Source organism: Aulonocara sp. 'chitande type north' Nkhata Bay, linkage group LG22 (genome assembly GCF_057382095.1).
Source record: "Aulonocara sp. 'chitande type north' Nkhata Bay isolate Kocher_YH1m ecotype deep benthic linkage group LG22, A_spYH_male_GT1.1, whole genome shotgun sequence".
Classification (NCBI taxonomy): Eukaryota; Metazoa; Chordata; class Actinopteri; order Cichliformes; family Cichlidae; genus Aulonocara; species Aulonocara sp. 'chitande type north' Nkhata Bay.
In genome coordinates, this window is record NC_141364.1 from 31,185,793 (window position 1) to 31,209,577 (window position 23,785).

At 39.5% G+C, this 23,785-nt stretch overlaps 1 protein-coding gene across 4 annotated transcripts in view; it reads left to right on the plus strand.

The window, feature by feature from the left end:
- The window catches only part of ctdp1 (CTD (carboxy-terminal domain, RNA polymerase II, polypeptide A) phosphatase, subunit 1), a 97,610-nt gene that overhangs the window by 2,050 nt on the left and 71,775 nt on the right, over positions 1 to 23,785 (plus strand). For 3 of the 4 annotated variants that reach the window (XM_086281410.1, XM_086281407.1, XM_086281409.1), the window contains exons 3-11: positions 2,207 to 2,300; positions 4,208 to 4,336; positions 4,750 to 4,900; positions 5,765 to 5,855; positions 6,646 to 6,812; positions 11,926 to 12,969; positions 15,561 to 15,702; positions 15,824 to 16,054; positions 19,786 to 19,939. In XM_086281410.1, the coding sequence (XP_086137536.1) occupies positions 2,207 to 2,300; positions 4,208 to 4,336; positions 4,750 to 4,900; positions 5,765 to 5,855; positions 6,646 to 6,812; positions 11,926 to 12,969; positions 15,561 to 15,702; positions 15,824 to 16,054; positions 19,786 to 19,939 (2,203 nt within the window). The remainder of the gene's footprint in view (positions 1 to 2,206; positions 2,301 to 4,207; positions 4,337 to 4,749; positions 4,901 to 5,764; positions 5,856 to 6,645; positions 6,813 to 11,925; positions 12,970 to 15,560; positions 15,703 to 15,823; positions 16,055 to 19,785; positions 19,940 to 23,785) is intronic. The other variant, XM_086281408.1, reaches the window with a different exon arrangement.

A 23,785-nucleotide genomic window follows, 5' to 3' on the forward strand; every position in this document is an offset into this window, starting at 1 on the left:
ATCTGCTCATGCATTTCCCCCCAAGAACTACAACTTACCCCTTTTTATTACATAGATATATCTATAAACAATAAAACAAACTAAAATGGAACAGCAAACCACTCATTTGGGATGGATGTCACGGTTGCGTCATTTCACATGCTGGTGGCAGAAGAAAAGGGGGGGGGGGGGGGGGGAAAGTGAACAAAACCTAGCAAAATGAGTAAATGAAAACTATTCTGAAAACATTGGTCAAAAAATTAAAAACATGTTTTCTTTAAAAAAAGATAGCTGTGACGTTTACCCAACGCTGTTTTCAAAGACAAAAACCAAGCAAAATGCCATTATTGGTAGGCTTTAAATGTACAAACATGATTAAATGTAAACCAAAATAATATGATGATAATATCTTTGATATTACATTTACTCAATTGTATGAATGAACTTAAACTTAGCTAAGCATTTGAACTATGTGATATCATTGTTTTTAAAATGTGATTACAGAGGATGTTTTAGTAGGGAGGCATTTGTAGATCTAGAGAGTCCAGACTTTGTTTTTCCACTTGTTCAACACCATCTATGTATGGAAGCTCCATAGAACCTATGTCTTATAAAGCCTTATTTTCTGTCCTTGTGCTTTGGGTAAAGGCAGTATGTCTTTCTTTTGTTTTCTCTGTCTGTTTTCTTGGAGCCTGTCCAGCCTGTCATAGGAGTGATAGATGCCAGTCTATCACTATCACTAATCCAGAGAGACAGACATTCATTCACACTTAGATTTACCTCTGTGGCCAATTTAGAATCACCAGTTTAACCTAATATACAAGTGTTTGATCTGTGGGGCAAAGCTCATCTACAACACTTACCTCAAGATACTTAAAAAGCACATTATTGTTGTTTATATACATAATCTACTCAATTGATTTGATTTGATTTTTGAAAGGTTGCTACAGCTAGTTAGCTCAAACAACAATCTACTGGTTGACTTTCAGTTAGAGTCAAACCCTTTGCAAGATGCAAAAAGGTTCTCAGGAGCTTTTCAAACCATTTTTTACCCCTCAGCCATTAAAGTTAAAATGAGTATAAATCTCAAAGTCAAAGGTTAAATGTTATACAAATGTGATAACTCGAGGCTCGTAGGCTTTTAAAATTGATACCATAGGTGTTCCTTCTCGGAGGCTGAGGGGTAACGCTGGCTGTTACCAGTAATTTTAATATATATACTTCTCTTCTGCCCCACCTCTGAAGAATTTGGTTGCAGCCAATGTCCACCCCTCACTGAGCCTGGCTGTGCCAGAAGTATCTTTCTATTAGATGTGAGTTCTTTCTTCCCACTGTCTCTAAGTGCTAGCTCATATAATCTTCTCATTATTGGAGTTCTCTCTCTAATAATGTAGAGACATTTATATTTTTGATACAAAAAGGCTAAGGTTACATACGCGGCATTAACCAGTTATATTTAATGTCTAAGTTACTTGTGGTCTCTCAACTCAAGCAGCCTGTTTACTGGGAAACAGTCCTGTATAAATGGTAAAAAGTTCATGCTGACAGTGCCATGCAGGCACCAGTTGTAGTCGTGGTTCAGTTAGAGAATACTTTTGGAACCTCATAACTTTGAAGCTCATACTTTTACTGAAATTAAACACTGACTGAATGTAGTGCTTGCGATATAACCTGATTCATTTATTGCCATCAGATGGTGCCAGAGATCATATACAGAGTGCAGAGCTGCAGCTCTGGTCCCAAATCAAGCACTCGCACTCTGCAGTTTTTCTTTGTATCACTTTGGTAAAGCAAGAGCATTTGAAGCTATTAATAAAACTCCAAAACACACCAAATGATTTTTACATAGACCCACAGTCTGTGTTTTACTATAATTGCTGCTGCTGCTGCTGCTGCTGTTGTTGTTGTTGTTGTGAAGTAAAAGTCTGGCTCTTTTTCTGAAGGTATCAATATTGAAGACAGAGTTTACATGATGTGGCACAGAATTGCCTCAGCAGGTGTCACTTTTGGATGTCATGTTAACATATTCCTGAAGTAGCTTGAAATGCTCACCATCACTTTGTAAGTGAGGTGTATTCTGTGCTCACTGCAAACATAGCGGCTGTCAAGTGGAGCAGTTTCAAATCTGCATGTTTTTCAAAGCTCTCTTTTTATTCCCGGCGCAATATGTTCAAGGACCTGAGAGATACAAAAAATGTGTGACGCCCACTCTGTTTTTCTTTCTCAGGCTCCAGAGCACAAATGGGAACCAGCAAACTCCCATCTCCACAGCAACAGTCTCCATGGTGCATAGTGTCCCTGAGCTGATGGTGAGCTCTGAGGTGAGTCATATGATGAAGCTACGTGGAGGACTGGACTGGCAGGCCAGATAAACCTTACGCGTGTGTGTTTGTTTTTGTTTTGTTTTTGTTTTTTTATTGCAAAAGTCGAGTAGTCCTAATTCCGGTAAATATGACTTGCATTTTTATGATTGATTAATCAGTTAAATGTAGGTGACCACGCATTTGCAAGTTCTTGACTGGTCTTACCAAGAGCGCTATTCCGCTAGTACTTACTCGGCTTGACTCAACGCAACTCTGTTTCAGTCGTTTTCCATCACAATTGAGTAAGATCTAATGCAGGTGCAGTCGTTATAGCAACGGCAGAAAGTCCTGTGATGTCATTTGAATGCGACACAAACACAACAACAATGATGCCAAGGTATATCTGCTGCTATGTGGTGTGTGTGTGTGTGTGTGGGGGGGGTCACAGTGTTGTGTTCTTCTGTAGCCATTTCCCTTGTTGCTGGGTGTCACTCGCTTGCATACAGTCTGTTGATGTCACATTTTCAATTTGCCTCAGATCACTTGGAATCCCACCCGAGTACTGGTACCATTAGGTAGTACTACCACCTAATGAAAAACCATAAAAAGAGCCAAGCTGAACCGAGTAGGTACTACTGAAAAAGGCCTGTAATAGCTGCTTTGACATTGAGCCAATTCATTTCGACCTAAATCAGAGTAAATGTGCAGTAAACATGAAATAAAGTAATGTGATAAAGTTTTTACAGACTTCTGTGCTGTCCTGTGAAACTCTTAAGTGCACCCTGCGATTCAGTAGGCTATCAAACCAGTCCTAACAGTAATAACTTGAAGTAATTGCTAATAATATAGAACACAGTTGTTATGGAAGAACTGACGCTTTACAATGTTGCTTCAGTTCATTGAGGTTTGCAGGAAAGGTTCAACTCCTGCAGCATCTTGATTCTTTTCTTTTTCAGCTATTCTTTTGTAGATTTGCTGCTTGGGATCTTTGTCCTGCTATTTAACAACGTTTCTGCCAAGCTTTAGCTTTTTAATAGATGACCTTATATTTGACTCTACAGTACTTTGGCATAGAGAGTACTTAATAGTCGACTTGGGGACTACAAGGAGCCCGGGACTGTGGTTGCAAAACAAGCTCAAACCTTCACACCTCCACCACTGTGCTCGACAGCTGGAATGAGGTGTTGATTTGGTTTTCACCAGACGTGGCTTTGTGCAATTTGGCCTTTGTTCACACATTTCCAGTGGCTTGTTCATATGCAACTTTGCAAATGTGTTATTTGTAGAGAGACAAAGTTTTCTTCTGGCAGAAAAATGCTACACTTCTCCAGTCTTCTTATACTGTAACAAACTTTAGTATGCTATCTGAGGCTTGTAGAGTAATTTGTTTGTTTACATTCTCTCTCTGAGGATGTGCAGTCTGACTTTGGGCTGAATTTGGTGGAACAGCCACTCCTGGGAAGATTTACCTTTAATATTTTGTCTTGGGAATAATCCTTGTGGCTTCAGAACCAGGAACCTCAGATTGTTTGGAAATGGTCTTCTCACAGCAACAATTGCTTCTCTAAAATAAGCCTGACATCTTTCCTTCTTTGATGTTGTTAACGCTCATGTTGTTCATTCTCACACTTAACAATGGGATCTGTGTCCATCTTTTATATACAGGCCATAGCTTTAAAAGCAGAGAGAATTTTATTTTAAATGAGAGCATAAACAAATGACCTGGACGCAGCTACTGTTCGTTAAGTTTCTATCAAGCACTTAACTAACAATTTCACACAAACTTAAACAAAAAATTCTTAACCATAAACCTTGAAAATATCTCTCTCTAATATCTCTTGCACCTGTGCTGTACAAAAACACAACCTAGAGTGTGCAAACGTTTTTCTAATTTTCCACTCATTACCTTCAATCGCTCCCAACAGCAAGCAGAACAGCTGGGCAGAGAGGACCAGCAGAGACTGCACCGCAACAAAAAGCTGGTCCTAATGGTAGACCTGGACCAGACGCTGATTCACACCACTGAACAGCACTGCCAACGGATGTCCAACAAGGTATTGGTCTCCCCTCATACAACTATCACTGTCAGCAGGGTTTTTATTCTACCACGTCTTTTGATTTCTAGCAAAGTGCTATTTTGAAACACTCGTACAATGTAGCTTTTGTTGAACAGCCTCCGCTGTAGCAACAAGACACTGCTATAGGATATTGATAAATGCTAAAATGATCTCTAAAAGTAGCGCAAATAAAAGAATCATAAATCAGTCTGTAATGTAGCTACACACACAAACACACACTAAGCTGCTGAGCCTGCCCATGTATTTCACAAGTCCTTGTTTTCCCATTAAAAACAAGATCAAGGGGTTTTCAGTTTGTCGGCAATGATAATGTCTTTAATAGTGCATCCTGATACCCAACCCTGCAGCTTCTTTCTGACGTTTTCTTAATCTCTTGTTGTGTCCTTCAGGGCATTTTCCACTTCCAGCTTGGCCGAGGAGAGCCTATGCTTCACACACGACTTCGCCCACACTGCAAGGAGTTCTTGGAGAAAATCGCCAAGCTCTATGAGCTGCATGTCTTCACATTTGGGAGCCGCCTTTATGCACACACCATTGCTGGTAAGGAGCGTATTGTTTTACATGTTGCAGCACCTTTCCACTTTAAAGTTCGGATATGTATTAAATCACCTTACACTTTCACTTTTTGCATTTTGACACTTTGGGAAACTTTTCACCTTGTACTACCCGTTTGTGTCCATAAGAGGGGAGTGTCTGCTCATACTTTGTGTTCTTGCTGATGTTTTGTTGGATCACTTATCTATCTGCAAGCTGCAGTTGTACTTAAACTTTAAAACGCTTACTAAACCCATGTAATGTCTCAGATGTTAGCAGGTTTCTTGCCAAGTTTGCAGATATTTACTTTGCACAGCGCTTGGCTGCTCAAAGTAATCCTGATGTTGCTTTCTTTCTAAATGAAAATATTTTACAGCTTTCTGATTCAGTAACGTTATATTGATATGTTAGTGTGTCTAAGCAGCTTGTTTTTAGTATTCTGGGTGCAAACTTTCATCAGGCAATAAATGGTAGGGGCAGTCTCACTCTAGTACTGTTCTGCCTCCATATGATGAATGTTTAATGCATTTTGAATTGGATTTTACTGCTGACCCTGATGCAGTGATTCAACATGTTTGAGATCAGCGCTCCTGCCATTGACAGCTTTTGCTGTGGTTTCGCAGCCTGTACAGTGGCTGTCCTGTTTAGTCACTGTACATTACTGTCCACGTTTCTTGATAGACATTTTATTTCAGTAAAAATCCCTGGGAAACTTGGATTGATTGCATTCAGGAAGACCAAAGAGAAGGTCAAGAAAAGCTTGTCAGTTTAAGAAAAATATCCACTGTTGTGTTGAAGAAGTGGTTACAGTTGCATAGATTAAAAAAATAATAATAATTTAAATCTGCATTTTTTTGCTTTTCTTTATAGGCTTCCTGGATCCTGAAAAGAAGCTTTTCTCTCATCGAATCCTTTCTAGAGATGAATGCATCGATCCATTCTCAAAGACTGGGAATCTTAGGTGAGAATTTCCTACCTAAGACTAGATCGGTCGCTCACAGCTTAGTCTAGTGATCAGTCCTTGTCTTCTGTCTGGACTCTACTATACAGGGTTTTGTTTTAAAAACAAAGAGAAAGATTCGGGGTATGTTTCTTTTGGTTTTCTTTGGTGGTTATGTAAGGATTTGATTCTAGTATTTACACTCGGTTTCCAGTTGTGTAACAAGTTGTTATGCTTTGCCTTCTCCTCTGATTGGCTGTGTTCCGAGTGCGTGGAGGAGAGACTTTACACAGGGGGCGGAGCAGTGAGACACAAGGTGAAACAGAGAGCAGAGGAGCAAAATAAGCGTGACAACAAAATGAGTAGAGAATTCACTGAGTAAAAAAACATGAATAAAACATTTCTTTTTGTTCCGTTTTTCTTTTTTTCTTTGTTTGTTTTTGTTTTAAGCAGATAATAACCAAAAACCCAGGAGCTGGTTAATCCAAATAATTTTCTTAGCGCCATTATCCATTTGTTTAATGTCTTTATTGTCATTGTTTGTTCATGTTTGTGCAGCACAAATGGTAGAGCTCTATTGTTCTTTCTCAGTGTCACTTATGAGTGGTTGCCAGCGATGCCTCTTCTTGGAAACCCAAAAGCGGAACTTTGATATAAGAAATTGATGTTCCCCTTATTTCCCTGTAACCACAAATAACACTACTAGATTTTTAATGGGCTGTCTGTGTTGAGCATCTGCCATGACGCTCAGCAGTTTTACTGTTGTTTTGAGCACTGTCTTTCTTTCTTTCTTTCTTTCTTTCCTGGATAGAAACCTTTTTCCTTGTGGAGATTCGATGGTCTGTATCATCGATGACCGAGAGGATGTGTGGAAATTCGCACCTAACCTCATCACTGTGAAGAAATACATTTACTTCCAGGGCACGGGAGACATCAATGCTCCTCCGGGATCACGGGAAGCTCAGATGGCCAGGAAAGGTATGGTTCACCCACTCATCTTTGATAAGGTAATATGTCCATTAAAAACAATCTGGACCAACAATTCTTTTATGCAGGTAAACACCCTGTAATAAGATTATTTTCTTCTTCCTGCTCCTTTTCACACATGGTTGTAGTGCTTTTTGATAGAAAGTGTGGTTGGTTTGTTTGAATTGTTGTACCAAGTGTGAAATAAATAAATAAATAAAATAAGTGATGCTTAGAGAAGTTTAATTGGAAAACACACTATCTCATGGTTCTCTGCCTTTAATCAGAAATTTATGCCTGCAGTGGTGATGGGAATCTTTGTGGGAAGTGTCTGGGCTATAGTTGAGGGTCACTTCCAACAATCAACTATTTTATTTATTTATTTAATGACGCAGTCAGATAAACAGGAGCCGAATTAATTGTCCAGTTTCAGACATTACATAGATTGTTCACTAAATGCTTTCGTTTCTGTTTCTGTCTGGATCAGATATTAATGTTCCTCAAAAGACTGTAAAAATGTAGCAAATTGTACATTTGTTTAAAAACGAAGAAACTTCACAACCACAGACGAGGCTCCCGTAACCTCAACCACTAATATGTCAAGTTCAATTCAATTCAATTTTATTTATATAGCGCCAAATCAACAAAAACAACAACAGTCACCTCAAGGCGCTTTATATTGTACAGTAGATCGTACAGTAATAGATACAGAGAAAAACCCAACAATCATATGACCCCTATGAGCAAGCACTTTGGTGACAGTGGGAAGGAAAAACTCCCTTTTAACAGGAAGAAACCTCCAGCAGAACCAGGCTCAGGGAGGGGCTGGGCCATCTGCTGCAACCGGTTGGGGTGAGAGAAGGAAGACAGGATAAAAGACATGCTGTGGAAGAGAGACAGAGGTTAATAACAGATATGATTCAATGCAGAGAGGTCTGTTAATACATAGTGAGTGAGAAAGGTGACTGGAAAGGAAAAGCTCAATGCATCATGGGAATCCCCCGGCAGCCTACGTCTATTGCAGCATAACTAAGGGAGGATTCAGGGTCACCTGGTCCAGCCCTAATTATATGCTTTAGCAAAAAGGAAATTTTAAGCTTAATCTTAAAAGTAGAGATAGTGTCTGTCTCCCGAATCCAAACTGGAAGCTGGTTCCACGGAAGAGGGGCCTGAAAACTGAAGGCTCTCAATTCAATTCAATTTTATTTATAAAGCGCCAAATCACAACAAAAGTCGCCTCAAGGCGCTTCATAGGTACAGAGAAAAACCCAACAATCATATGACCCCCTATGAGCAAGCACTTTGGGACAGTGGGAAGGAAAAAAGCTGGTTCCACAGAAGAGGGGCCTGAAAACTGAAGGCTCTCCCTCCCATTCTACTTTTAAATACTCTAGGAACAACAAGTAGGCCTGCAGAGCGAGAGCAAAGTGCTCTAATAGGGTTATATGGTACTACAAGGTCATTAAGATAAGATGGGGCCTGATTATTTAAGACCTTGTATGTGAGGAGCAGGATTTTGAATTCAATTCTGGATTTAACACGAAGCCAATGAAGGGAAGCCAATACAGGAGAAATATGCTCTCTCTTTCTAGTCCCTGTCAGGACTCTTGCTGCAGCATTTTGGATTAGCTGAAGGCTTTTCAGCGAGTTTTTTGGACATCCTGATAATAATGAATTGCAGTCGTCCAGCCTGGAAGTAATAAATGCATGAACTAGTTTTTCAGCCTCACTCTGAGACAGGATATTTCTAATTTTAGAGATGTTGCGCAAATGGAAGAAAGCAGTCTTACATATTTGTTTAATATGTGCGTTGAAGGAAATATCCTGGTCAAAAATGACTCCAAGGTTCCTCACAGCGTTACTGGAGGCCAAGGTAATGCCATCCAGAGTAAGAATCTGGTTAGATACCATATTTCTAAGCTTTTCAGGGCCGAGTACAATAACCTCAGTTTTATCTGAATTAAGAAGCAGAAAGTTAGCGGCCATCCAGGTCTTTATGTCTTTAAGACATTCCTGCACTTTAACTAATTGGTGTGTGTTATCTGGCTTCATAGATAGAGCTGGGTGTCATCTGCATAGCAGTGAAAATGTATGCTATGTCTTCTAATGATACTGCCTAAGGGAAGCATGTATAATGTAAACAGAATTGGTCCTAGCACTGAACCCTGTGGAACTCCATAATTAACCTCTGTGTGTGAAGAGGACTCTCCATTTACATGCACAAACTGGAGTCTGTTAGATAGATATGATACAAACCACTGCAGTGCAGTACCTGTAATACCTACAGCATGTTCTAATCGCTCTAATAGGATATTATGGTCGACAGTATCGAATGCTGCACTGAGGTCTAGCAGGGCAAGCACAGAGATGAGTCCACTGTCAGAGGCCATAAGAAGATCATTTGTAACCTTCACTAAAGCTGTTTCTGTGCTGTGATGAGCTCTGAAACCTGACTGAAACTCTTCAAATAAACCATTCCTCTGCAGATGATCTGTTAGCTGTTTGACAACTACTCTTTCAAGGATTTTTGATATGAAAGGAAGGTTGGAGATTGGCCTATAATTAGCTAAGACTGCTGGGTCTAGAGATGCTTTTTGAGTAAAGGTTTAACTACAGCCAGCTTGAAGACCTGTGGTACATAGCCGATTATTAGAGATAGGTTGATCATATTTAAGATCGAAGCATTAATTAATGGCAGGACTTCTTTGAGGAGTTTTGTAGGAATGGGGTCTAAAAGACACGTTGATGGTTTGGAGGAAGTAATTATTGAAGTTAACTCAGAAAGATCAATTGGAGAAAAAGAGTCTAAATGAATATCAATGGTACTGAAAGTAACTGTAGATAATACTACATCTGTGGGATGATTATTGGTAATTTTTTCTCTAATGATAAGAATTTTATTTGTGAAGAAGTTCATGAAGTCATTACTAGTTAACGTTAAAGGGATTGTTGGCTCAAGGGTACTCTGACTTTGTCACTTTTCAAGGACCAAGAAGCTATGTTCTTCTTTTATACTGCCAGTCTTCAGAACTAATAACACTGACATCAACAGTGCTATTTTTAAATTTTTATTTAATAATTTAGCATATTTACATGCCAAAACTAGCACAACCAACTTATCTTACCCAGACAACCAGAACTATCAATGTTGGCATCCTGATTTCATTGAAGAAATTGTGAGTATCAAACACTTAATTTCTGCCGTCCTGCTGAGCTGAATTGTGATGCACCATTTTTCAATCACATTATATTTATGAATAAATCAGAGACCAGGTGGTAGTTCAATATTCTAAAGCAATATAGTGGACAAAGCTCTGAGGCATTCGGTATTGCTCTCAAATATTTATTCCCCAGTAGATCTACTTTTCTGTGTATATTATAAACCCCACTGATTCAAACACAGAAGATTTCAGCCATATTTTCTATAAAAAAAATTTAATATGATAAAGATTGATCTTAAAATTTTAATGAGCCGTTTATGTTGTGGTCCAGCTGAAGCTTAGCCTATTGCATGGTTAACTGATATATCACTAAATAAAAATAAATAAATAAATAAATAAATAACAATATAGGACCAGAGCTGTGTGGGTTATATCATGGGTGAGTTCCAGTTACATTAAATGAAAAGTTCTTGCTCTTACCACGCAATTGTCAACCTTTCTAAGCTTGAAATGCATCACATAATGTCAGAGTAATTGGTTCTTTGTACTTTGGAATATATTAGCCTTTGTTGAAAAGTTTGTTTGTTCACTATTTAATTTGCTGAATTCTCTTTCTGATGGCTGATGCACACTGGCCTGCCTCCTCAGATTATTTCACTGCCCTCTCTCGTCCATCCAGCCCTGTGGGTCACAGTGATACAGCATGCTTGTTTGAACAAGGAACCTCATTCGAAGTTTGCAGTAGATCTTTCTATCTTATTAAAATGATAAACTCCTTTGCTTGAAGAAAACATGACAGCCTGATTCCAAATTTTTCTTTTTTAATTCTGTGCTGCTGATTGGTTAGCACAAAGCGAGTTGCTTTCACCGGAGTGATTCAGTGTACACAACCTCAATTTGTCTTAGAGGAAGACTCTGCTCCAAGAAGTGTTTGCCAAAAGGGGAAATTGGAACAGCGCTTCCTGAGCAAAAATCTAGGAGTGTGAAATGTCAGGAGGGTTATTAGTGAGAGGTTTATAATTGGAGGGCAACAGACCTTCCAGAATTAATATAAAACATGTAACCATCAGCTCGAATAAAGTTATGTGGTTCAAAAAAAGGAAAATGATGCAGGTTAAAATGGTGCAGAGAGCACTGCCTGCATAGGGTTTAACCACACCTGAGACATTTTTATTGCTCTTCAACATGTTGCTCTTCACCAGGGATTTCATACAGTCTTGTTCTTCCTCTACCCATGTGTGTTCTGGTACCTAACAACAATGGAATCATTAAGTTAATCGGTACTCAGTAGTACTAATGTAACTCAGTTGGTAACCAGGTTTAATACCCACCCTACTGTTGGCAAATGAAATGATGTGCTGACATGTCCCAAATATCTTTAGCATGGTGGAAGTGAAGAATAATCAGCTAGCTAGCCATACAATCCTCGAAATCGTTCCACCAATAATGAAAAAACACTTTAGACCCGATCCTGTCCTGAAATACACCACCTCACCAACATGTGAGTTTTTTTAGGGAAGTAAGGCACATGTTTGGGGGGCAAAAATTAAAATAATATACTTGGAGTGAGATGGGGAAAAATATTAATTAATGTATTGATTGCCCATTTCACTTTTTTCATAATGGACAGAATAAAAAAACACATTCCATCTTTCTATGAATTTGTTTTCTAAGAATTTTATAAACCAGCACAGTTCTTTTATTCATTAGTTCATTACCATTTTGTTGCTGTCAGTACTCCATTACTAGTACTGCAACTCTAGTATCAATGCACAACCTCTGTTGAGCACATCAGTTGTAGAAGATAATCTTTGATGACCACTGGCAGTAGCTAAGTCCTTAACTCACCTTTTTAATTGTTGTTGTAACTTTTGGGAATCAGAAGCTGATCTCACTGTAGTCCCACCTCTAGGTTCTAATTCGTGTGTCCTTGAATACTTTTAAACTTCTATGTGTTTTTCCAGCAGGAGGCTCTTCGAGTCGACCAGCAGAGAGCACAGAACAAACAGGGACGCTTGGTGTCGATGAGCAAAATAATGGCCTCAGGAAAAGGGCAAAGGACAATAATGTTTCCAGAAAGGAAGAGTCCATAGCACCTCAGTCTTCTCAGGACATGCCATCAAAAGAACGGACACACCCGACAGCGGATGAGGACGAATCGGGACAAAATAAAGGTTCAGAGACTGAAACAAAACCTGTGGAAGAATCCAAGGACACCCAGAGAGATGAGATTACAAATGTTAAGGAAGACGATACAAATGGGACGCGAGAGGACAAGGAAGGTGCAAACTCATCGGCACCAAGACATGAGTCCAATAACCTAGACTTTGACCTTTCCAGTGACAGTGACAGTGACTCCATTACAGAAAAGCCCCCCTCATCAGAGAGTGACAGTGAAAGTAGGTCTGGCCAGACAAAGGAATCCGGCCAGGAAGGAACCACGCAAGAACCTGCTTGTAAGGATGGGGCAAAGGAAGAGGACAGTAAAGGCAGAGCTGAAGGTGAAAGCAGCTCTGACTCACCAGAGCCTTCAGTTCTTCTGCCTGACCCCGAGCTCGGAAATGGCTGCTCAGATAGGAGAGAGCCAGAAACAGAGTCCCAGAATAGTGAACAGTCTGGTGTTACCATGGGCGAGGAGCTGCTGGATCAGAGTATGGAAGATGACGAGGAAGAGGAGGAAGAAGCTGATAATGACCAGGACGATCATCTCATCTATTTAGAGGAGGTGCTTGAAAGGATCCATGCAGAGTATTACGCCCGCTATGAGGCATACTTGAGGAAGGAGGCCTCTGAAATTCCGGACATTCGGAAGATCGTCCCAGAGCTGAAAAGCAAGACACTGGAGGGGACGACGATAGTATTCAGTGGTCTGTACCCCACTAACTACCCCATGGAAAGAACCCGTGAGTACTATCATGCCAAAGCGCTGGGGGCCAAGATCAGCAAGAATCTGATTCTCAGTGCACAAAATCCCAATCGGACAACACATCTCATCGCAGCAAGAGCCGGTATGTACAGATGCGTGCTAGTTAAAGTATAGTGTATAGGCTTTGCTGGTACTGAGTGGTGATGTCGCAAGTTACATGTACTGTATTAAAAGATCGATGAAGCCATAAGCGTGAAGCAGAGATCCCTTAAACCTGGGACGCATAATGGACAACAGGGGGCAATCTCATTCTCAGTTGATTTATTCCTTTAAGGAATATTTAATTAATGATGGAGTGATTATGTATATAATCACTAGTTTCAACCCTACTTCTTAATAGTTGTGCATAGTGTTCTCAGCTTTAGTTAAATCTGACAATTCAGTTTTTATGGGTTTATTTTCAAGCGTTTCCAAAAAAGAGTGGATTTCAAGTGCTGAACGCCTGCTACCTTTCACTCTTTTTCTGACCTGTTATTTAGCAAGATATAGTTAGTGATTTTCTTTAAGGTAACAATATGCTGGAACTGTGTGATTAATGCAAATTATGGTTTGCTAATGGTGACATTTGGTGAATGGTGAATTTAAGAAAGCTCACGTAAGGCTTGTTTAAATGTCAGTGAATAAAGTGTCATTAGAGTTGATGTATCGTAGAGGTCAGGCATACAGTTAAGCAGTGCGCTGGTGTGACGAGTTCTGGTTAAACTTACGAACATGGTTTAGTTCTTTGCATCAGTACCAATGAAGCTGCAGCAGCATGCTCTGTTTGCCGAAACAGAAACTCAGTAAGGTGGTTATCAGTGAGATTAGATTATACTGACATGCATATGAGCATGCATGCAAGAATGCAGCATCAACGAAAACTAACATTTAGAGATGTAATTGTAAATACAATGAATGACTAATGGAGGAAAAATGTATTGTCATAGCTATACAGCTTTTCTTTATGGAAGAAAGTGTTTGTTTTAATGTTGTGCTAAAAATAAAAACATACAGATTTAAGTAACATTACTTGAGTGAAATGAAATGAATGAAGTGAAATTCATACACTTTGTTTTTTTCTAATTAGACCTACTGAAGTGAAAGAAACATGTCAGAGTCCCTTTACCCAGCTTGGAAATTGTAGATTCACGGCTTCCATTGCCACCAATCAAGTTTACCATGTGAATAGAAGCATAGGAAGTGGCACTGTTAACCTGGGATGCAGTCCTGCTGAGAGCAGCACTTGGCAATCAGTCACCTCATACATCACCAGGATAGCCTGAGATGGAATATATGCAGTAGGATACTTAACTGGAAATAACTTCTGAAAATGCCTGTTACGTTGGCTGAACAGCAAAGTGGGCAGCCATGACACACATCCTACGAGAGTTAGTGATTAAATAATCATAGCTTTAACATCTATGCCCACTTAACGACATGGGGTACAGCAGGAAGCTGTTTATGTCCCCCACGTTCTCCTCCATTAAACCTGTCCATCAAGACTCTGTTCTTTGATGGGCCCCTAACACAAACACATACAAACTCGGAGTTAAGTTTTATTTTTGCTGTTAAAGCTGTTAAGGGTATATGGTATCAGAAAAATTAAACTGTCAGATCAATCATTTTAAAAGTTCATTTTGAGTCAAAAAAAAAATAGCCACGTGGATTTGAAGTGGCCATGGCAACTGTGACTATAATCCTGGCAGTCTCTGCCATTCCAGCTTTGCTCTAGACGCAAATATCTCAACAGCTACTGATAGACTGTAATAATTTTTTTCAAACATTAATGGTCATCAAAAGTGAATTCTAATGCATAAATCTGCGTGTCAGTCATATTGGTTTATAAACAAAAACTCAGCTGTACTTGTTTAGTTGCTCATCATAGCTCCATATTGTTATTCTTCTTCTACTTAGCGTAGCTTTGCTGATTCACAGTTTAAATTATAAGAGATATTTATCTTAGCCTGAGCTTTGTTATACCTTTCTTTTTACAACCTCCATATTTGTTGATGATGACTAGATTTAGACATTACAGATTTGAATTCATCACTCAGTAAGACCTGCTGTGGTTGATTTTCAGTAAAGATCAAGTGTAATTTTTCATACCTCAGCCTTTTTTTCCTATTTCATCTCGTTAAGAATGGCTTCTTGAAAGCCATCTTTCCACTGAGAGCATTTTTTGGCTGTTTGACATTGGACATTTAAATTGTAGAGATTAGTTTGTTTTGATACATCTTACTTTTGTAGCTATCAAATAGTAGTATGTTGACCAGGATGTAAATAGATCTGGCAAAATACAGCTGAACTGCAGCTTTGCTCACTTTGCTCAAGCATTCAGCTTGTACATCAAGTACAAGTTTCTGCACTCAGTAATTCAGTCTGATGTCTTTGTGTCTGTAGTGTTATTCAGCACTTTATCAATTAAAACCTGACTTTTAGGAGTTGGATTATGCCCAGATTTGGCAGGGAAAAAAAGAAAAATGAATGGATGTTGACCCCGGTGGTTCCAAGAGATAGATCCTTTGTTATCTTTCAAAAAATATTGGCCAGGTAATTATTTTCTGCTTTCCAGTAGGGAAAGTGGGATCATCTATCTGAATTATTCAGCAGACGCAGAGTGAGTGCATGTTTGGTAATGGCTTTCGATTGTAAGGTCAAAACTCGCTCGCATTCTCTTCCATCTCTGTCATCCAGGCACCGAGAAGGTCCGTCAGGCACAAGGTTGCAAGCACCTCCACGTTGTCAACCCAGACTGGCTCTGGAGTTGTCTAGAACGGTGGGAGAGGGTGGAGGAGCAGCTCTACCCACTGAAGGAGGATTACTCTAAGACAGCACGGTGAGGGCGTTGTGATCTTATGGAAACCAGCCAATTGATGATTTAAAGCATACTAACTGCAGAAGCCCAAAACTTCACTGACTATTTTTCTTTTTCCTTTTTATTTTTGGTCTGATTAAAGGAGCAACAGTCCAGCACTTCTCCCTGACAATCAGGGCTCCCTGCAGAAACCTATTTTCCACCCAGCACCCATCCACCCGAGAACTCCACCTGCATCTCCAGAGGTTCGCACATATGACTCCATCACAGGGAAACTGATTCGCAGGGGCCCTGCAGTGTCCCGTCCATCAGCCTACCTCCACACGGCAGGATCTTTGTTGCTCTCTGATCCCAGAGAGCAGTCTGGTCTCAGGTACTGCAGGACTTTACCGTGAAATAAACAATATTTTGTGAGGGATCATGGGGGATCATACACCATGTATGATGCATCATGTAATATACCAAATTACACAACCTCAATGCAACAACATTGCACCAGTTTAATAGAGCGTGGAGCACTTCTATCAAAGTATTAATAATCATATCATTACATTTTAAATATGTTGGTTTTCCATTTCTATAATACTGCCATAAACTAGTGCTGAACTCTGAAGCGTCTTATGAAAGTACCTACAGTTTCAGAAAAGTGGCTCAGTGTTTCCACCAGTGTTGGTCAAGTTACTTGAAAAAAGTAATCAGTAACTAATTACTGATTACTTCCCCCAAAAAGTAATCCCGTTACTTTACTGATTACTTATTTTCAAAAGTAATTAATTACTTAGTTACTTAGTTACTTTTTAAAAACACGATTTACAACCTGAATAGGTGATAAAGCGATAGATCTTTCAGCCCAATTCTACTTTTTCTGCATAATCCATCATACAAAATGTAATCAAATGGAAAAGTCTCTTTTTAAAACTTTTATAGTTTTATTAATTTTAATCTTTTAACTTTATGCATCAAGCAAAAATTTAATTATATGCAACATTCTCTGACTGGAAGAAATTTGTTTAATATTTAAACCTATTTTCTGCACATTCCAGCACATAAAATATTTTTTTTTTTGTGTTTACACTCACTCTTTCAAATAGATGCAAGTAAAACACAGCAGAAAATAAATAAAATCAAAGACTAGCGGTCCTGTTGCTCTATTTTCACCTGTACAGCAGGAGTTGGGTAGGCGGAGGTTTACCCTGGTGCAGGTGTGCCGCAGCGGTCAGTGGAAGGATACGGCAGTTTCTCTGTGAATTTTCCATTACGTCATAGCGCACTCGGAGCTTGCTTGGAAGTTTAGGGGTTTTTTTCGCTGTAAAAAGATGTTTTCTTCCCACGCACAATGCTAATGGACACTAATGTTTTTGTCACTTTTTATGGAATCAAACTCAAAGTAAGGTCAGTACTTCCACGCTTTAAACGCTGCACGCTCATACTCTCTCCCGCACTCGATATATGATCCATTGTTGATCTGCACACAGCTGTTGTCACAACCGTAGCACTCGCTTACGTCACTGTCATGAGACATTCTCGCAAAAAAATCACGGTTTTAGTAACGCAGTAACGCAGCGTTCCTACGGGAAAGTAACGGTAATCTAATTACCGTTTTTGCAATAGTAATCCCTTACTTTACTAGTTACTTGAAAAAAGTAATCGGATTACAGTAACGCGTTACAAGTAACGCGTTACAAGTAACGCGTTACTGCCCATCTCTGGTTTCCACATTAAGCCAGTCTGCTTAAAGACAACTCTTTTATATTAGATCTTCAGTGTACTCCTTTGACTCCTGACTCTCATTTAATCTTTACCTTCTTTGTAAACCAAAGCAGCTGCCAGTGTAGTGATAGTCTACTACATGAATTACCCCCGTTGGAGATGTATAGCTTCCTTAGCCATCAACTGAGGAATAATAAAAAGGCTCCAACACCCTGTTATTGTGTGGACTGATGGTCTTTGATGGTCAGGGATATCATCAGCCACGGAGGCTTCACCTCCCAGACAACTCTCCCACCTTGTATTGTTTGCATTTTTGAATTCAGGGCAGTCAGATGTTTTCTCCCTATGCAGTGATCAGAATTGCCAGTCGCGTCCTTGTTTGACAGCAATAATGTGGCAGGTGAAAGGATGGCTTCACAGTTCACCTCTGATCTGTCACTCTGTCATTCATCAGTCACCAACATTGCCAGTTTGTCATTGGGATGCCACATGCAGACGCTGACCTGCATGCTTTATAATAACGCCAGAAAATTACAGACTCCAACTTTTAATAGCAGCTCAAAGTGTTTTTAAGTTGAATATATCTGTGATCATACTCTGTAATTAATCATCTAAAGCGGAAAATTGGCTCATTTTATTCATAGATTAGAGGCACTATGGAGTTTTCAGGAAGTTGCATAACCTTGGATTGAATCATCAAAGAAGATCTGCTCAATTAAGCACTGCCAAGAGGAACCGTAGAAAAGTTTGTCTTCCCATTTGCATCTACTGGGCCCTCGTTACAGAGAAGAAAGCCTATCTGTGTGTTTTGTGACTGGTCTACTCCCTTTTACCGCCTACACCTACTTGTCTATGAGCTGATTATGTACAGTGTTTGCAACCTAATTCTGGTGCCTGACATTTCCTGTAAATATCACTATAACATATACAGCATCAAGAATAAAATGAGAAAAATATGACAGAAAAATGATAATGATACTCTTTGTTTTTTTAATTCATCCTTGTGCCTGGAAGGTGATTCGTTTGGTTCGGTTTGTTTTTCTCTTATCTAAATTTTGAAAATCTTTGTGTTAATCTGCATCTTTATAGAAATGAGAAAAAGTGTCATCGTCTCAATGTTCTAAAAGAAATGTCACAAACTAATCCCGATGTAGATATCCTCTCTAATCCAATTTTTATTTTTATTTTTTTGAAGAGACCTTCCCTGACTTTGTTGGTTGCCTCCAAAGCACATGGAATAACTTCAGTGTGAAGGATGCTCGATGAATTGTCTGTGAAAATCCAAAAGATGTGACAATGCTTCTTTTCAGTTCTCCCAATCAACAGTGAGAAACGCTAACAGCAGCTTAGAAATGGATGCCAGTAATCACAAACGTCAACAAGCAGCAAGCTCCCAGTGCAATAAAGACTCCAGCACTCACGTTGCAAGGCCAAAAAAGACATTTTAGCTTTGGCTTTCGATAGCCTCATTACTCAATGACATAGTCGCTATGGTTAACCAGCTAATTATTATGTAAGGCATCAAACAAATTCATTGAGTGAGCAGGTAACCTGACATCACATTTGCAAGAAATAGAAATATATTTTACCCCTCAGGATAACAGTATGTTGGACTTGAGCAGGGCATTCTGTGAAGGGTCAGTTGGGTTTTCAGGATCAAATCCAGCCTGGAGCTGTCTTTCTGATGTTTAGGCTGATGTTAGCTTGTTTGCTAAAACGGACAAACTACAAGTGATTTCCCTAAAACATTTAGTTGAATAGATAAGGTCAGCTAAATCATCCAATTTCATGTGCTGGTCTAGTAACTTAGGTGGCTGTTTTGCAAATAAGGAATTGGGGAACTAACCATTGCCAAATTTGTGCAGCATGCCTACGTTATACCCAGCTGAACAACGATACCTTACTTCCTGACATTATGGCAGTATGAGTGGAAAAGCTAGCTTGCATGGTTATTATGGTAGTATAATATCAAACTGCAGATTTTTTGAAACAAGTAAATTTGTTAAAGTGACAAAGCAATTATGTAACTAACATTTTGCTGCAGTAATAACAAACATGGAGGTAGTTAGCCAGCTCACTGTAACATCACACCTGACCCAAGCATATAGTGTATACACTGGTCTCTGGGCAGGCAGGTGCATCTATAAAAACATAAAGTAGTGAAATATAATAGAACATAACAGTGTTGTGTATTTCTCATTAATATTCAGGCCATTGTACACTTTCATGTGACATCTGAGCAGCACAGCATTTAAAGACCACAGATGCCATTAAAAACTGTTTTTCTGATGTAGTACCCACTACCAATTTCAGAATAAAATGTAGCTACCACATTTGGACAAAGTTATTTGTATTTTCAGTGTTTCACGTTTGTTTTATACTTGTGTACCCTAGGGGAACCTCCCAGAGTCAGCAAGACGAGGGAGTAGAGTCCGGCCAAGATGATGAGCAGCCTGGACCATCTCGGCGGAAACGACAGCCAAGCATGTCAGAAACAATGCCGCTATACACTCTCTGCAAGGAGGACCTGGACAGCATGGACAAAGAGGTAAGGACGGACGAAACTTTCGTTCAGCATTCGACCTGGTGGCGTTTGAGCTAGACTAGGGAGTCTACAGAAATCTGTCATGTTTAATGAGTCTGTTACACACATTCAAAATAGGCTTGTGCCATTTTGCGCCAACAGTGACAGACACTGTGAAAAGGGAAAGTTCTCTGTACAAGGAATGAGGCAATTAAATGGTTTCATTTCAGCAGTGACTGTGAAATAAATTTCCATACCATACTCACAGCAGGCATCTACCTGCAGTGTTATTGCTTTGCATTGGATGTAGGAATGGAAATCAGAAACTGGTTCTCCAAATCTAATCCAGCAAAACACGTATGCCTCTGAGCTCATTAGTTCTTTTGATAATGTCACCATATTTGTCAGACAGTTATGCACTGCAAATGAGGGACATCAATTTAGAAGTGGAAATGCTGCACATATTTCAGCCCTTTCCTGCTGTGTTCAAATGCATAGACAGGGAAACATTTGCAAAAGTTGCAAAATTTGCAAATTTAACAAAAGTTAAATGTTATCAAATGGTAAATATAATGGAACCTTTCACAGCAGTCAAAACGTCAGGAGCACAACCTTTCATCTGATATTCAAATTTTTCCACAGACTATTACTTCTGTCTGCTTACTGCATTTTGTAGTTTTGGCCTCACGAGGCAGGTGAAGTGATTACTAATGTCAGGGAGCTCAGCTCCCTCTTTGGTAATACTCCATAATGGAATTCTGAATTCTTCTAATGCTTCAGCAGGGGGGGAAAGTGCAGAGCAGATCCTTGAGATCTGCCAAGAGCCTCTCGGTGGGCGATTATTCTAGTGAAAGAGCTATGTGGCTTGTTCACATGGGGTATGACAAGCCACGTTTGAAGTGAGGTCAGTGGTGGATTATTGCGATTATTTTCTTTTGCATGTAATGATAATTTCTCACAGGAAAGCTGCATGGGTTACTGCTAGATTCATTTGTCCTTTGAATATGATTAAAGGGAAGTTAAAAGTAAGAATTCTGGAAAAAAATAAAGCAACCTTTTGTATTTCTTTGTAGTTAATATATATACTGCATTCACCTTTAAGCTGCACCATGAACATTTTTTAATAAAAAAAAATGGAATGTGTCGCTAACATTGACAGTATGAAAGATGGATGTAGCTCACAACGTTTGGTTGTGAAGAAGCAAACGTGACGTCATAGTAAAACCTGACTGTGAAACTACACGCTCATTGGTGTGTGGTTGACAAGTCGTTAACTAATTATCCTGTGGTTTCATAACACAGGTAATCCGCGTTTTTGAAAAGTAGTTGGAAAAAGATTTATAAAACAGATGTAATTTAATTTTTCTGCCATAAACGTGTCACAGCCTCAGCTATCGCCATCTGGTGGTCTTTGGGTAGAATGCAGGTTTTAGTCACTTTGGCCGCATTGGCTTTTTTCAGCCTGGAAGTTACTTTTGTGTTTTATACTATCTGTGATCTTTAGTAGTGGAAAAAAAATACTCAGGTACTCTTTACACTTTGTGGTCCCTTTTTGCACATTTCACAGACTCACTCTTATTTTACAGCCCACTAATGAACTGTTTTGGTTGACATTCATTAACCTTGCTTAAAAGTGCAGCATGCTTGTGTAGTTTATTGTTGTATATAAACAAATTGGGGGAAAGGAATGTTTCCTTTGCCCATCCCATTGTTTTCAAGCAAATCTATTTATTTTAAAGGTGACTTTCATGGGCTAGTGAATGAATAAAGTAATGAGCAAAAGATTAATCTGGATTGAAAGCATTAAGACTTCTTATAATGAAACAATGAAGATTTTTGTACATGACATAATAGTTTTGTGGCTTTCAACCCTTAAAGTTTTAACTTGAGATCTGGGTATAGACCCTATAAGGAAATTGCACTTTTAGTTAGATGTAATTAAATGATGTGGATGTCATTGTGATTGGTCATGCTTTAAACCACAAACTGTCTCCTGTTACTGGGATGCAAAATGATCTGCCTGGTTATTAACTCGATTGAATTCTGGGGTTAAGTAACTCCGTAGCTGCAGGCAACCACTCAGCCTGGGAACTGCTTTGCTTTGCCTTTTAGGAAACAGACTCCCCACTCCCCCTATTTTTTTTCTCCTACACTTCATGTGCTTATAGATCCTTAGCTGACTCACACATCTTCTATATATTGCTGACCTACACTACTGCTAAAACCAGCAGCTATTTAACATTTATTTGTTAAATTATATACATATGCTTCCATTGTGATGTATAGTTTGCAACTGCGTCTTATTGTTAAGACGTGGCCTGACTAGCTTGTGTTGGAATAGCAGATAACCCCCGTTGCTACTGTTAGCTAGCATGCTAATTAGTCCATCAGGCTTGCTTTTAGCATTGGCACTTAAGCTAGAAAATCATATGTATTTTTAATGTTCTGTGCCACTGGATGTCGCACAGCATTGCTTTTAAGGTTGTTTGATGGCTTAGAGTAAAACATAAATAGCCTAGTGATTCAGTTCATTTATATTATATTTTCTATTGTTTTGGATTTGGAAAGGCTAACAAAACAGACAACCCAGAGTTCTGCCTGAACACCCATCTTATACACGCATGCCATGAATCCCAAAGCTTGACAGGCTGTTCATGCCTGGGTTCAGTTGCTGAGTTAGAGTAGGACAGTTGCTGTCTGGAAGAAGAATAAATAGATTGAAATTTGATTTTTTTTTAAAAATGTACATCTTTTCCCATTTTCTTTTTACCAGTAAGCACTAGGGATGGGTATCGTTTAGGTTTTATCTGATACAGTACCAAACCGGTACTTTTGAAACGGTGCCGGTGCTTAAACGGTGCTCGAACCGGTGCTTGAACCGGTGCTTAAAGAATGGAAAACACACACTTTGTCCAAAAACCTCTCATGTTTAGCTGTTTTTTTTGTAAAAAGATAACAATGTTAGCCTTTTCTGCAGCTATAGAGCATATATGGTATCACTCTTGGCTGGAAGCAGTGCTCAATCAATGGAAAAAACACCAATTTTGTCTAAAAACCTCTCATGTTTAGCTGTTTTTCACTTTTTCTTTGGTCATTTTAGCCTTTTTGGTCAGGGTGAAGGGAGTATCTGCCATCAAACAAGAAGACAGCCGCATGTAACTATGACGGTGTTTGCTAGTTCACCTTACGTGCATTAATGTAATAACGTGGCCAGGACTCGCCTCTTCGGGTTCTTGGGGGATGTTGCGAACTCCGGGTCCGATAACAGGCACCACACCCGCAGTAGATGTGCACGGTGTGAGGTCTCGCAGCAAGCTATCAAATACGGTGCATTTCTCAGCTTTTAAAAAAACGCTAACGCTGCGTCGCCAAGTGTTTCATCAGATTCGAGGTGTTACCTCCTTTGCACAGTATCAGCTTAAAGCACTTGTTGCAGGCTGCTGAGTTTGCATCCTTTGCTGTGAAGTACAGCCAGACTTTTTATTCTGTAGCTCTGCTCTAAAAGAACGTATGTACCTGGGCCCGCCTACTATCCTCGGAAAGGTAAAATGGCTAGAATCCAAAGTGTATGACGTCTCAGGAAAAAAAGCACCAAAATGTGCGCTGCTTTTCGGTCTGGTTACCGTTTATGTCAGAACTGGTGCCATCATGGCACCGGATACCGGTACCCATCCCTAGTAAGCACACAAAACAAAGAGTTCATTGTACTAAAACCATTAATATTACTCAATATAATTCTTTCTGATAGAGGCATCTAATGGGTCCTTTTAGATGCTGTGGCTAAAGGAAAACAGACTGGATTTTAGAACCACTGCAGCCCAATGGAAACTGAACATTGTGGGTTTGTTATTAATCTGCAAATGGAGCAGT